At 53.1% G+C, this 15,725-nt stretch overlaps 1 protein-coding gene across 6 annotated transcripts in view; it reads right to left on the reverse strand.

The window, feature by feature from the left end:
* Scn5a (sodium channel, voltage-gated, type V, alpha) overlaps window positions 1-15,725 on the reverse strand; it is a 95,627-nt gene that overhangs the window by 63,762 nt on the left and 16,140 nt on the right. For all 6 annotated transcript variants that reach the window (XM_006511997.1, XM_006511996.1, XM_006511995.1 and 3 more), the window contains 4 exons: window positions 15,187-15,513; window positions 13,097-13,215; window positions 4,821-4,910; window positions 3,441-3,569 (listed from right to left, as the gene is read on the reverse strand). In XM_006511997.1, the coding sequence (XP_006512060.1) occupies window positions 3,441-3,569; window positions 4,821-4,910; window positions 13,097-13,215; window positions 15,187-15,459 (611 nt within the window). In that variant the 5' untranslated portion in view covers window positions 15,460-15,513. Of the gene's footprint in view, window positions 1-3,440; window positions 3,570-4,820; window positions 4,911-13,096; window positions 13,216-15,186; window positions 15,514-15,725 lie in introns of those variants that run through there.

Below are 15,725 nucleotides of genomic sequence, written 5' to 3' on the forward strand. Positions count from 1 at the left end.
GGTGATGGCTTCCTCCTGAGAGCAGGAGTATCTCCATGGCAACTTTCTGTAGGTCTAGGATGCAGAAGTCAGGTGAGGCCCAGACAGATGCTGGCCGCTCTCTTGCCTGACGCTCCTCTTCACGGTTGGTAGATCACTGCTTACCCCTGCAGCCTACAGAGACCCCAGAGCCAGAGCCCGGCCTGCCACCGCACTCAAACGCCCAGCCAGTGCGGCCTGCAGTCTCTGACAAGTTCTCCCTCTCAAGGCCCAGGCTCACCTCCCTGCTCCATTCTCCCTGATGATTCTGCTTCTTATTTCACTGAGAAAATAGAGGCAATCAGAGGAGAAATTCCCCCTTCGCTCTTCATCAGCCTGTCAGCCTACCTCCGCCTCCAGCCAGAACTCTGCCTTCCCTGAGCTGAAGGTCAGTTCTTCACCTCAGTGCCCGGAGCCGCACTCAGTCGGGACGTTCGAGGGCTTTGTTCCTGCGATCCCTCAGCCCCCTCCTGCCTTCCTTGGAGGTCCCCTCTCCTTAGGATCATTTCCATTAGTCTCTCTTCTTTGAAAGGCCTTCCTTGACCCTCATTTCCCTCCGGCTACCTTGCCATTTTCTGCATGGTTTCACAGGAACTCCAAGAATGAGATGTCTGTATTTCGCAACTCCTCCTCCAACTCAGACCCTTTCTACTCGGATGCAGAGCCTCCCACTCCACTGTGACCCCTTAGTGGGAGCACCAGCAACCACCCAAACTCTAACAGGCCATCGGCTGTCATCGCTCTTGCCGGCTTCCTCCTGGCATGTTCTACATTGAATAGTCTTTCTTGCTGGCTTCTGGGTACCACTCTCCTGGGTGTGTACCCTGCTTTCTGGCAAGTTCCCTCTGTTTTTTGTGGACCAGTCCCCTCCTTTCTTATTTTATGTATGTGGGTATTTTGTTTATAAATGTATCTGTGCACCACTTTTGTGCCTGGTGCCCACAAAGGCCAGAAGATGTCAGAGTCCCTGGGACTGGAGCTACAGACAGCTTTGAGCTACTATCCGAGTTTTGGCAACTGAACCTAGGGCTTCTGCAAGAACAGTCAGTGCTCTTAGCCACTAAGCCATCTCACCAATCCTCTACTCCTTAAAAGAGAGTGCTTATTTCATGTATATGTGTGTGCCTGGGTGTGTGAATGTGAGCCACGTGTGTGGACATCAGGAGAGGGCATCGGGTCCCCTGGAACTAGAGCTGCAGGTGGTTACAAGCCACTCAAAAGGGGTGCCGGGAATTGAACGCGGGTTCTTTTGAAGAGCAGAAAGTGCTCTTTTAACAACTGAGCACCCCCATCCATTATCTTTTGACCTCAGGATAATGGTGTGTCCCACAGAGTGTTCCGCCATGCTCATTCTTGGCTTTTCTTATCTGGCTTTCCACGTCTTCACTTCAGTGCCTCCAGCTTGGCCATCTTGGGTCACTTGCCCACACTCCAGACTGGAAGATCCTGCTGTATCTTACCCTTCCATACTTAGGATATCCCCGGTACTTCTGACTCCCTTCCTCCTCTGAGCCTCCCTCTCCACAAATGGTACTGCCATCCACCACAAGCAAAACCCGGCAGTCACCCTCAAAACATCCAGCACTGACCAGGGCTCCTCCGCTCTGCTCAGACGCTGCATATCTCTCTCTCTCTCTCTCTCTCTCTCTCTCTCTCTCTCTCTCTCTCTCTCTCTCTCTCGGCTTTGACAGTAGACCATTAGCTCCTGTCTATCTCTACACATCTTATCTCCAGCCCGTGGTCCACAAGTGGCTCAATCATCTCGAAGTTTGGCCAGCTCCCCTCCCCTAGTAGTTCTCGTCCTGCCTGGCTCTGACATGATCTCTGTGGCCAGACAGCAAGGTCTACCCCTGGCTATTGCTCTTTAACTTCATGTCCTGTCATCATTTCCTTTGCTCACTCAGCTCCACCCTGGTGTGTGTCTGCACTTCAGGTAGGTGGTATTGTCTCTGAGCCTGCTTCTCCATCTGGAAAATGGGAGACCTGGAGTCGGTTTGCAAATACCTAGAAACAGTTTTGGGTAGACTGTCCATCCACCATGCTCTCCATTCAGTCTGAAGGTGTTCTGAGGGCACCCTGAGAGCCCGGCTCCTCTCCCAGCTCCTCTCCTCTACAACATAGCTCAGGTACATACAAGAATCCAAGAAAGTAGGAACCGAACTAAGCCTGTATCCCACCAGGGGAGGTCAGGACTTGCACAGGAATGGACTACAACTCCCAGAATGCTTTTTGCTGAGGTGCAAAACTCAGCCCAGCACATATTGGGTCCTCGCTGGAAGAAGGGGTATACTAGGTCAATTCTTGACCAGGACTTCAGTACAGCAGCCCTGCCTTAGTCAGCTGTCTCAATAGAGACAGGTGCCTAGCTCCTGACACCCTGTGTGGGGAGCACCTCAACCCCTAACACTCTGCACGTGTCCCCTAGGAACGGAATTAAAGCTGTAGCTGGGGCTACGGCAGGCCTCGGGGCATGATCACCTTGTGGTGGGCTCCCGAGTTTCCAGCTCTGTCTTTCTTGCTGGTAAAACATGACTAAGGGACACATCTAACCTGCAGCCCAGAGGCTGCATGAGGAGGCACATGGCCCAGGCGCAACAGAAAATTGTGAGCTTGCTGAAAATATCAAGACTGTGTGGATTGGGGCATGTACTTTACAGATGATTGTGTCATCTTGCAATGTCAAAAGACCGGGCTTGGCTGGCTTGCCTCTAGCATACCTCTTCTGCTGGGGCCAGCATCCTGTGAGCTGGGTCAGTGGCTTTTAAGAAATGCTAGACAGGAACTCTCCTGGCACAGGTTCGAGGGGAAGCTGGCTGTTTCCCCAGGCTTCTCTACTGGAGTCTCACTATTAATGGCCTTGGATGCCAGGCCATTGGTCTCAGTGGGACCTGGGGCTGGATTTCTTGGTGAGCACAGAGGCTGCTAAAGCAGAATCCATCCACCTCAGCCCACTCCGTCTTCTGAGGTCAGAGCTTGATAAATCAGGCTCACCTCACGTGTGCTCACTATGAAGCCTAGGTTGGCCTCAAACTCACAGCAAACTTTCATTCGGTCTTAGTCTCCCAAATGCCTGAAGCAGACTCTTCGTTTGACCTTAGCCCAAACACTATGATAAAGACGATTGATATTAAAGATGTTCCTTTAACACAGGGCTGTCGTGGTCCCCAGATGAGCCAGGGTGCTCAGACACTTTGTGTCCCTGATGGGCCGCCTCACCTTGCTAGAATGAGCTGTAAGTCTATCCTGTCCTCACCTTGCCACACACAGAGCAAGACAGACACTCCTCTGTGGCATACTGTGGCTTATGTGAGCCACAGCTGGGAAACCCAGACAGCCTGGGACATGGGGCACAAAAACCCTGCCCCGAACCGACCCTGCATAGCTAGTGTGATGCGTCCCGGTGAGAAGAGCTGTGTACTTACGCCATGACGATCACACTGAAGTCTAGCCAGTTCCACGGGTCCCGGAGGAAGGTGAACGCATGCAGGCAGAAGCCTCGAGCTAGAATCTTGACCAGAGACTCAAAGGTGTAGATGGCGGTGAAGGTGTACCTGAGGAGGAGAGGCCATCAGGGGCTGTCAGGATGGCTGGAGCCTACAGACTCAGTTCATGAGCTTTCCCACCTGGTGTGAGCCCTGGGCAGCTCCTCACACCAGAGTCATCAATCGCAGTGGCCTGTGCCCTGTGATAAAGCTTTAATAGGCCCTGCAGGTCTGTGCCAAACAACTCTACCTGTCCCTTTGCTTTACAGAGAGACTGTTAAGTGTCTGGGGAACTCTCCACTTTCACCCTTGCTGGAAGAGCCCTATGTATCCCTCCTTCCAGCTTGGAGGTTGGGGGTGGGGCGTGTCCACACGCATATGGTGACTACCAAGTCTACAGAGTGGGACACCATGGGTAGGGAGACTCACTGACCATTAGTCATGTTTGTGGGCTCTCAGCCACTAGCAATGGGGAACAGGGACACTGACAAGTATTTAGGGCGGGCTTTAGCTGCCTACCCTGGCCTAGAGGGAATGCAGATCTTCTAGTGTGTAAGGCTGGTAGGTCCTTTCTGCCTACAGCAGCCCGAGGAATCCAAAATGCCTCTATTCCTGGGGGCTGGCCCACGGGAAAGGCAGTGACCCAGGCTTCAGAGCAGCCAGGCACAGCCACTGCAACATCAGCCCTGGCCCTCTTTGCAAGCCACTCTTAGAGACAGCTGTACCTTCCAGAGGTTTCCACAAACCGGGAGCTGAGTGTGGTAAGGGCCCACCGAGTCTGCTTAGAACCTGGAGGAAGTAGGCATGTCTTCAGGAAGGGAAGAATCAAGAGGCAGAGTTCTAAAGCCTCAAAGAGTGGTAGGAGGCAGGACTCTGGTGGGGGCCAAGGCAACAGTGTAGCACCAGAGCAGAGAGGTGACCCCCACTGCCTTCCTGCTGCTGTTTCCCCAGCTGCCTGTCAAGTCAGTCGGGCTCTAATTTTCAGTCTTCCCATCTGGGACAGGGCTCTGCTGACCCTGCTGACCCTGGGTTAGCAGAGAGAATGCTTACTGATCTTGTAACAGTGTCTGGCATGTCTCTCTTTAGTGGCTGGGAAGATACCCCACATTACTAGTTTGTAGAGCTTCCACCTCTAAGGCCACAAAGTTACAACAGGCATATGGCGTGAGAATGGTAGGCAGGCAGAGGCTGAGCAAAGGCCAGCCTCCTGGGCGGGACTCCAGGCGTGGGCAGAGCCTCCATCTTGGTCAACTCTAGGCCCCTGGCATGGGATAGAAAGGGAGGGATGGGGTAGGAGGAAAGGCCCCCGGAGATACTCACTCAACATATTTGGTCCAAGGCGGAGGGTCGTGTTGTGCCATGAACACACAGTTGGTTAGGATGGTGCACATGATGAGCATGCTGAAGAGCGTGATGCTGGAGTTAAGGAAGACATTGGAGGAGCTGGTGACAAATCTACATAGAGGATCCACAGAGGAAGCCGTTGGGGGGGGGGGCTTACCCACAAATCCCTCAGAAAGCTATGGTAGGAGCCACAAGAAACCACGAGAAAATTCTATCCATAAAGCCACAGAAGACGCCTCCCCATCAGAAAGCCACAGAAGGGGCTGCAGGAAGCCATAGAGGTCCCATCTACAAATCCACAGAGAGGCCAAAGAAAGCTGCGTAAGGGGCCACACAAATCCACGGGAGGAGGTTAGCTAAGCCACCATAGCTGCCGAGGGGCTGGGCCTGATGTCACTGCCAGGCAAATGTTGCAAGATCAGTGAAGACACTCCCGGTGCTGCAAGGCCTTAGCGCCAAGGCCTCCCTACCCAGGGGTCTGCTCTCTTTGTCCTCCAGGCACTTGCTGCCGGAGCCTGGCCTGTTCCATAGCTTAGCAGGCACCAGACAAACTGGAGACCACATCTTCCACAGTGTGGAGTGGAGAGACACCCCGGTCCTTAGGGTTGACTCCTGCTCACAGTCACATGGGAGGGAGTCAAGCTTCAGTTTGGAGCCGGCCAGGAAGATCGGCAGGGTCCGAAGTTCCCTTACCCAGGCTTTAGCTTCAAAGCACACCTGGAGGTGAGCTGCCATGTTGGAGGGGGGCATTTCCAGTATGCTTCCGGCCTCTACACCCGTCTCTCACCCCAGTCCCACACCCTGGGCTCCTTGCTTTTTAAAATCTCTCATCAGGAAGGACCACCTCAGCTCATTGGCTGTTGTAGCACCACACCCCCAGAGGCCAGCCATCCCCCTTTTAGCCTGTGGATCCTCAATGAGTGTCAGCCCATCTGCCTGCTTGCCAGAAAGGGGCAAACACCACCATTGTGTCCTGGTATCTTTGTGGGAACCCAGGTACTACCTAAACCACCATCCCCAACGCTGGCTGCGTCTTAACTGTTGCTCCAGGCTGGACAAAGCTCTGACTGACTCCCTTCGCTCTTCCCTTGGCGTCTGTAAGATGAAGGAGGAGGGATCAGACCCTGGGCCTCCTAGAGACTGGGGTGCCCCAGGAACCTGGCTGAATTCACAGATTCCCCTCCCTACTCCAGAGATGCTGCACTGACCACTCCCTGTGTCTGTCTCCAGGCTGTGGGACACCACAGCCCAGCCTCAGCCCTGAGCATGTGGCTGCCAAAGGTGACTCCCAAGGGCAGTCCCAGCTCTCAGGACCTCCCCTTTCCTCCGTATACAGTTTCATTCTCCTGACCCCAGGCTGGCCCTTACTGGTGCCTGCTCTGGGATGTGTATGAGTAGAGTCTAGCCAGGTGACTATCTGTCCTACCTCCAGGCTCCTAGATAACCCAGTTAATTAGAAAAGCAGCCTCTTTTATAATTATTTCCCTAGTTTCTCATAAGAGACGGGGGAGGTCAGGCTGTTTCATCAACTCAGGACTGGCCTACAGGACTGCCCAGCCAGAGAGGGCATCGCTCCAGGCCCTAGGGTCCTTACTTCAGTATGCCATGCAGCAGGGTCCTGATTAGCCAACTTAACACAGCCAAGCCATAAAAGGAATGCCTCAACTGAGGGACTAGCAAGACCAGACTGGCCTATGGGCCTGTGGAGGACTGTCTTGATGGATCAGTAATGTAGGAGGGCCCAGCCCACTGTGGGCAGCACCATCCCCATGGCAGGCGATGGTCCTGAATTGTGTAAGAAAGCTCGCTAAGTGAGAGCCTGTGTGCAAACCAGCAAGCGACATCCTCCAGGCTTTTAAGTTCCTGCCCTGACTTCCCTCATCGACGAACCCGTAAGGCATCACCTGAAATAAACCCTTTTCCCCTCTATGCTGTGTTTGGTCAGTGTTTTATCGCAACAACAGAAGTCAAACTAGACCAGTCACCATGTCAAGCCTACCATCCTGCGTGTCTTCCAGGGCTCAGACACTCATCGAAGGATTCCATCCCTTTCCCCGATGCCTCTCCATCGCCAGGCTCTGGGATGAAACTTTTCTCACTGGGTGAACCGGTTACCAACCCCTCAGCTAGCTTCCTCCACGTGCATGGACCCACTGCTGAACTATAGAAGATCTCAGAAGATGTTTGAAGTATGTATGAGATGGTGCCCATAGCAGATACCTGCTGAGCCCCTCCTAGGAGCCAGGCTCTGCGCATGAGCCAGCCTTACTTTCTTAATAACCCTAAGAGGTGTGAGCTTTGCCTCCATCTGAAAAGATAAGAAAATGGATGCACAAGTGAGTCAAGTTGAAGGTCACGCATCTGGCAGGATGCTGCCCCAGAGATGCCGGCTGTTGAACCCCTGGTTGCCACCACTGTGCATTTGAATCGCAAACATGATACAGCACTGCAGATGTGACCTGCTTAAATACTTTAGGTGGTAAGCACTAGTTGCAGTCATCACGGGGTCTTTACGACAAATACGGGTGGGAGGGTCTGAGGCTCCTGACTGGTCACTGCTCCCTGACAGACAGCGCACGAGCTCAGAAGTGTGAGACAGTACTGCAGAGAGAGGAAAAAAACCTAGAAACCCGTCTCACCCCTAGAGCCTCCAGAAAGGAGTGAAGCCCTGCAGATACCTTGATTTCTGCTCAGTGGGAGCCTCCCAAGCTGTAAAATGATAGATGTGCATTCCGCAAAGCTAGTGTGCCCCTGGCCGTGAATCTCGGTGGCACTTGGAGTTACCCAAGGGACAGCATTGATGGAGGACAGAGCTGGCCTGAGCCCCATGGGTACCCCTCCCAGGTTCAGGAACCCCTCTGCAGCAGTCTCTCAGCAGGAGGAACTCAGCTGTACTCTGGTCCACTCTCCTGCCTCTGGAATGGAGGACTTCCTGTTAGCTACAGCACTTGACCCTCCCTTGACAACAAGCATGCTGTTGCTTACCACCCATGGTACCGGATGGAAATCAAACCAGGCGGGCCCTGTTAAGTTCCAGGAGAGTTGTCACACAGGAAGGGCAAGGAAGTTTTGTCATCTTGTGTGTGCACATATGTGTGAAGGTATACATGTGCATGTATGCATGATACATGTAGACCACAGGACAATCTTGGGTGCCATTCCTTGGGAACTTCTACCTTTTCTTTCGGAGAAGGAATCTCACTGGCCTGGAGCTTGCCAAGCAGATTAGGCTGGCTGACCAGAGAGCTCCAGGGATCCAGCCTGTCTCTGCCTCCCTAGTGCTGAGACTGCAACTGTGTGCCACCAGGCCTGGCCTATTTACATGGATTCTGGAGATAAGCACTGGTCCCCGTGCTTGCAAGGCAAGTACTTGACTGAGGCACCTCTGCAGCCTTTATGTGTCTTTTAAAGAGCAAACATCACCAGGCCACGAATGCATGACAGCAGAGCCCTGTCCTTGACACACAACAAAAATGGGACATTACACCTCTAGTGGGGCGGAGCAGGAGGGCTTCCTGGAGGAGGCATGTAAGTCCCAATGACACAGACTTCTATGTTAAAGCCAGGATTTTTCTACTCTGGGTGGACCACTGACAACTCCTCAGAGTAGGAAAAGGGCTTCTCTCCAGAGAGTGGCTGTATGGGCAGCTGATGTGGACACCCATCCACATCAGGATGTGGCTAGAGAGATGAGCACAAACCTGAACGTTAAGACGCGGGAGTTCTGGAACACTGTCTAGGTTCCCCAGGTCTGGAGATGAGCTGGGGTGAACCAGGCTCATGTCCTTCTTCCGTCTGGCACCTCAGAAGCTTCACCTTGCTTCCTTGGCTTTAGGGATCGCTCCAACACTAGCCTTTGTGTGTGACGAGACATCTCTCCCCACCTAGCCGAAGCCTCTGGCCTTCAGGCCCCCTCCCTAAGCACTCCAAGACTCCCAAGGAGCCCAGCATGGGCCAATAGCAGACTTACGGGTCACCTAAACTCCCAGCCAGGACACATCTGTTTGTGCTGCTTGCTAGTTTCAGGCCAACATCAGGCTGGTCCTTTGTTGGTTCCAGGCAGAGGCTAAGGCCAGCTCTATAGCCCTGTGCACAGCAGAATGTCTTCAACCCTGCCATGTCATTGTCTCAAACACCCACTCCCAGCCTCACAATTAAAATGCCACCAGAGACTGAGTGTACAACCATGGAGACTGCCTGTGCAACCACGGAGACTGCATGTGCAACCATGGAGACTATGTGTGCAACCACAGAGACTGCGTGTGCAACCAAGGATACTGCCTGTGCAACCAAGGATACTGCCTGTGCAAACATGGAGACTGCCTAACACTTGAGCTACTAAGTCTCCCAAAGAGAAGGGAATTAAACATGGGTGGGTACTGTCACGGTTTCATGCTGTTCAATGAACATGTACACACACACACACACACACACACACACACACACACACACACACACACTTAATTTGATTGCCCATTTGAATCTGGTAGAGAAACGTGGGAGGGTTTTGTGAGCAGCTCTTGGGCACCAAAGAACACAAACTGATTCTTGGCATGAACACCAGGTCTCTGAATGTGACTGCACAGGAATTTGGAGTTCCATTAGTTTCTTTTATTTAATCGTGGCAGGAACACATTCTGCAGAATTATGACAAAAGTACATAGGAACGAATCAATTCTGCGTGCCCGTATTTACTTTCCCAGCCATTTCCCAGGGACACACTACGAGCTCAGGTCCAAGACCAGAGCCAAACAGTGGTGGCACTTGCATGCCACACCAGGAGCCCTAAATTGTCACAGGAGACCAGGATGCATTCTTGTTCCTCTTTAAGTTTCTTTGCTCAGCCTCCAAAGACTGTCACATACAACGCTGCACATGGAGAGACCTAGTGGGTATTTGAATGGATGTGGAAATTTAAACACAGTGAAATTTTACTGAAATTGAAAACATGAGTCCATGAGTCCTGACTTCACGCTGAGCCAGGCACATTGACCCACGACCTCCTGATACTACAGATGAGAGAGGCTGAAGGATGCTCTGAGTCCTGGGTCAAGCTGAGATAGAGAGTAAAACCCTCAGCAGAAAGCTAAAAGCCTAGCAGAGCTGCTCTGTGTCGCAGGGAGTGGCACTCACACCTTTAATCCCAGCATCTGGAAGGCAGGTGGATGTCTATGAATTCGAGGCCAGCCTAGTCTACCTAATGAGTCCCTGTCTCAAAAAGAACTTTACTGTGGTTGCTAATGGGCACAGGCTCAGCCCAATTTGGGCGGGGGGGGGGGGGGCTGATGGAATCTTATAGAAATAGGTAGCAGTAATGATTGTGCAGCCTTAGAAATACACTTAAAAAAATCACTGAATCACATACTTTAAAATAAGTTGTATGGGCTGGAGAGATGGCTCAGCAATTAAGAGTGAATAGTGTCCTTGCAAAGAACCTGCGTTCACACTGGGGAGCTCCACGCGGACCTGACATCCACAAGCACTTACCCCCATAGAGCAGACACACACGCACTCTCACACACACATACTCTCACACGCACAATCACACACATATACACACACATATGCACACTCACACATACATACACACAATCACAAGTCTCTCACACACATACAACACAAGTCACACACATATGCACACTCACCGTCATATACACTCACACATACATATACACATACACACACTCACACACACATACTCATACACATACATACTGACATTCACACACACTCACACATGCATACATACAATCACACACACTCTCTCTCACACACATACTCACAACATACACTCACAACACACTCACATACACACTCTTACATATACACACATACACATACAAATCACACTTATACACACACACACACACACACACACATGGAAGAGAACGAGGAACTGAGAGACGGAGATAGAAACAGAGAATTTAAGAAATAACAAAAGCAAATGCTCAGTGTCGTGTGGCATGTGAGGCAGACAGCATCCTCCCAGGAGTCAGCGGACTGCTTGCAGATCCCTGGGTTTTCAGCTGGTGATGCTGCTCTAGGAAGCCCTGAGCATCTTACTTTTAAATAAACTTCCTGGGTGCCACAGAGGTGACCCTTACATCCTGACAGGTGGAAAAACGAAATGCAGGTTCCCAGGTAGGCCTAAGGTTCTGCAGTTTCTACAAAATCCTAATGATACTGGAAGGCCTGGTGCTCCATCACACCAAGGGGCTGGGAGAACTGGGAGCTGGGCTTCCAAAGGCCACAAAAATCTCAGCCCCCTCGTCCACTAGGTGGCGCTTTCGGGGGCGATCAGCCCATCGCCAGGTAAAGGAGTGCTGTGGCAGCCAGGGAGCCTAGGGTAGGGCCTCACAGAGCTGATCACTTCCCTGGGGCGGCTGCCCTGGGGGAGGCAGGCAGGCAGCTTAGGGCCCTCACAGCTGGTCTTACCAGACAAAGCCAGAAACTTACAGCCTCAGAGCTACCCCTCAGTGCACCTCAGGCTGAGCTGAGGACCCCAGTGTCCCACTGTCTTCCTCATCCGCCTGCTTCCCAGCCTCTCATCTGCCTAGCAAGTCACAGGCGGTGCCTACAGAGAGCCAAGGGACCTGGGCTGCATCTCTGGAGATTTCTGTAGCTGGCAAACAGCACTGGGTTGGTTAGATACCTGGAGAAGCAGCCCAGAATGAGGGTGGAGCATGCTTTCAGGGTGGCCACACCCCTGTGGCAGGCTGGAGACCAGCTCGCAGCACTAAGGAAACCGGTTCCCTTCTGCTTCAGCTCTGTTCCTTCTACAAAGATGTGACCACACTCTGGAGGCAATGACAACTTCATATCCGACTTATCACTCTTAGGGGGCTCTCTGCAGGGGACGTGCCCATTCAGAGAGGGGGTGGGGGTGGTTGAGAAGGGCTTCCGGAGCTCTGTCCAACCCATCCACTATACCCATAACTAGTACCAAGCATCGTTTGGAGCTCAGCAACATGACAGAGATTAAAGATGGCACTTCTGGCCCTTGGGGTTGGCTCAGTGGGTTAGGGTGCTTGCTGCCAAGTCTGATGACCTGAGTTTAATCCCCCAATCCACATGATGGAAAGAAGACTAATTTCTGCCTTCTGACCTCCACGTACCCACCATGATCTGTACGTGCTTCCCCCAACAACACAAGTAAATAAATAACTGAATACACAAATCAATAAATAAATACATAAAATAATGCAAAATTTTAAACCACAACAGAAAGCCAAAACCAACTAACCAAAGGACAATGGACACGGCCTACAAGCACACCCTCATCTAGGTCACCAGTGACCATGAAAGGGGCCTTCCAGGTCTCCACAGTAAGGTGCACGTGCCTCTGCCTTGGTGGACTGCACCACCCCTCTCTGGGACTCCATCTTCTGGTCCCTTAGGTGATATCCAGAGGTGACTGAGCCAGTGAGTTGGCTCAGTGTCAAAGGTACATGCTGTCAAGCATGCTCACCCTGGAACCCACAAGGCAAAAGGCGACAACTGAGTCCTGCAGCTTGCCCTCTGACCTCCACACTCTCCATGCACATAAAAACCCAATAAGCACATAATAGATCTTTAAAATGCAACCCAGAGAAGGCGGTGCCCTTCAGGTGCTGCCTGAACCAGGACCCCAAAGCTGGCTTGGCGCTGCTTTTCCTGCTGCTCCACTCCAACAGCTCTGTCAGCAGGCAGGAAGCATTTTTTAGGCCGCGGTTTATGTAATTGGACGCTAACCAGAGTTCTTTGAGAAGCTCTCAAACTGCAAACATTTGTCAACACCTAGTTCAGAAGCAAGCGCTGCCTCCTTCGAAAGAGGCCCACATGAGAAAAAACTAGAGACTTAAAAAAAAAATCCCAAGAAATGGCTTTTCCTAGGCTGAGTCTCAAGGCAGCAGCGGGTAGAGGGCTCAGGGGTGGTGGCGGGTGGAGCCACCAGAGACAGGGGAATGCTGGGGAAATCATTTCTTCTGAAGCCCCGCTCCTTGACTCCAAGGCTATTTTTCCTCCTGAAGAAGCAGAGATGTGAGGGCTTCTCAAACTTCCCTACACAGGAAGAACCCTTAGGGATCGTGTGAAAAATGCAGGCGCTGACTCAGCGTGTTGAGGGTGGAGGTCACTACCGGCCACTAGTGATTTCTCACTATGCTGCTTGTCCTAGAAGGAGTGAGGGGACCCCGCACCACCCTGGCCTGAGCACAGCACCTGTGCGTACCCCAGGACAGATGCAGACATAAAGGATTAAGAGCAAAGGATATGAATGTACCAAAATCTTCACAGCCGCTCTGCGCACCGGGTGGAAGGGGCTGAGGACGTACAAGGCATTGGTGGCACTGAACCGGAAGATGGTTTTGCCCTTATTCAGCACGATGAAGGTCTGTGGACAGAGGGAACTGTTAGGTCTGGAGACGGCTGTCATCTAGGAGCCCTCAAGCAGTTTCCTCCCCCTCTCCCACCCTGCATAGAGCTGCAACAGAGAGCCCTGCTCACAGCTGGGGCAGCAGAGACTTATGGGTGAGGAAGGAATGCTAAAGAGCTATCCACGGCTTTCCCTGGGACCTTCCCTGCCTGAGGTCAAAGGTCAGCCTCCGAATAGCACACACGGTCTGGGCTTTGAGGACCTCCCTTCGTTTCTAGAAGATATGCCTGTCTGGCATCATGGGGCAGGGGAGCTGTGAGATCTCAAGGCTGCAGAGCAGAAGCCGGAGGCAAAGGGAGCCAGCACACCAGAGCATGGCAGCCACAGGCTATGAGGTCACCCATCTTCACGGGCTGAGGGGATGGGACAAAGTCCTATTTAACCTTGGCTGCTGGGACACGGTGAGCAGAGAGGTCAGAACTAGGAGTTCCACGGGGTGCCAGCCTGCGAGACCTCAGGCGGTGTAGCCAGGGACGGCAAGAGAAACAGGATGGAACCCAGGGTACCCGGAAAACATCAAGCATCCCCAGATATATAGAGACTAAGAAAAGAGATGGCGTCCTTGGTGACCTGTTGGGGGGGGGGTCTCCTAAGCCCAGCCAGCCTGGACTCCATCTTAGGTTCACCTGCCGTGCTCACTACTGGTCTCGTCTGAGTCCTGCCTAGTCCTTTCTGTTCCCCTCCATGACCTAGACTCACCCTCAGCTGTGTCCCTAACCCTAATCCCAATTCTGTCAGCTCGGAGCAAGCACGACCCGAGCCTACCCACTCACTCACTCACAGCTCAGGCTCACATCCCACTCGGACCCTGCTCCAGTCACCTGAGCCAGGGAGAGGTCCTGGAGCCTCAGCCTAGAAGCAGGGCCCAGGTCGTCTCTCCTGCTAACTGTCTGTATAGATGGAGTGAGTGTGTGTGTGTGTGTGTGTGTGTGTGTGTGTGTGTGTCCCTTCGCACCCACAGCTGATCACACATGCACCTATGCATATGCACATACACACAGACGTGCACACTCAGGCTCTTAGTCTCTTAAACATTGTCTTCAACCACCATGACAGACAGACCGACAGACACATGCTACCCAGACCCCCACACTGACTGTACTTATCTTTCCAGTCCCGCTGGTGTTGCTCTGCGCTCAGCTTGAAGCTGGCCACAGGGACTCCCGTGGCCACCCTGGTCTCTGTTGCCTAGCCTTCCTGGAAAGGCCTTCCTCTAGATCCCAGCCTGTTCTCCTGCCATGACCCCCACAGTCAGGTCCAGAAGTGGACAGTTGTGTGAGCAGCCTGTCCCTCTGTAGGGGACCTGTGTGCCTGTCACATCATTAGTGCAGGGAAGGGCCTCTTGGAGAAACAGCACAACACTCCCTTCCCTCTCTCCAGGCAACAAGGGCAGCACAAGGCTTCCCCACACTCCATGCCTTAGCAGCCACGCCCTCTTCACCCCTCAGCCTTCCCATGACCTCTGTGGTTCAGGGAAGGCCACGAGGCCCAGGAGACTTCTACTGTGGCTCAGCCTGAGCCAGCTGGCTCAGAGGAGGATGCCTGGCTAATTCTCTGAGCTGCCAGAGGGACAGGAGGAACGCATGCAGGAGTTAGGAGGGGGACCGCTCAGGGCTTCATTCCAAGCGCCCACGCGTCTGGGGACAGGAAGGAATCCCCTAGAGGTATATGCCGGAGAAAGACAAAAGAAGGTAACATTTCAGTGGTCCTCCCACCCCTATGTTAGGGGCTCAAACGGCGTGATTTATGTCTGTATCCCAGAACTCCAAAATTAAGGTGATTGGAATACAGATTAATGGTGAATCACTCCCCCAAAGCCCAGGGGAGCCGGCCCCACACAGAACTCCACAGGAGCAAAGCTCCATCTGTCTGCTGCCTTCCCAGGAGCTACCCAAAGGGTGAGGAGGGTGCTGAGGGGGCGGCAGTCACCTTCTGGGTACTATAGAAAGGGTCCAGGTCTTCCAGGGGCTCCCCAATGAGCTCTCGGGGTGGGTTGCCATAGAGATCTGGCAGCTTTTTGGAGGCCTGTAGGTCCAGCTGGGGCCGGGGAGCCTCCTCCTCTGGCAGGCCCTCACGGCTCTCCTGTGAGGTGGCCGAACCACGGGCTTGTTTTTCAGCCATGCGCTTCTCGATGGCCGCCAGTGACTCCCGGGTGAACCTACGGAAGCTGCTGGTGCCCCGAGGTAACAGGAAGTTTGCCATCTTCTCATCCTGCTTCTGGGGGCACAGGCTCTCCTCAGGCTGCCTGGAAGGAAGCTGGGAGACAAACACAGGGTGTGATGGGGTGCCACGGCCGGAGGGCAGGGTAGTCAGCCAGCTAGGCCGATGGCGGGGAAAGACACAATCTGCAAAAGTGTACAGCCCACCCCATTCCCGACCCCCACTGCCAACCACTGCACAGGCGCATACGATTGACAGCGGCTCGGGTAAACGCTGATGCTCGCCTCCACTGAGGTGTGTGTGTGTGG

This window comes from Mus musculus, chromosome 9 (assembly GCF_000001635.26).
Source record: "Mus musculus strain C57BL/6J chromosome 9, GRCm38.p6 C57BL/6J".
NCBI classification, from domain to species: domain Eukaryota; kingdom Metazoa; phylum Chordata; class Mammalia; order Rodentia; family Muridae; genus Mus; species Mus musculus.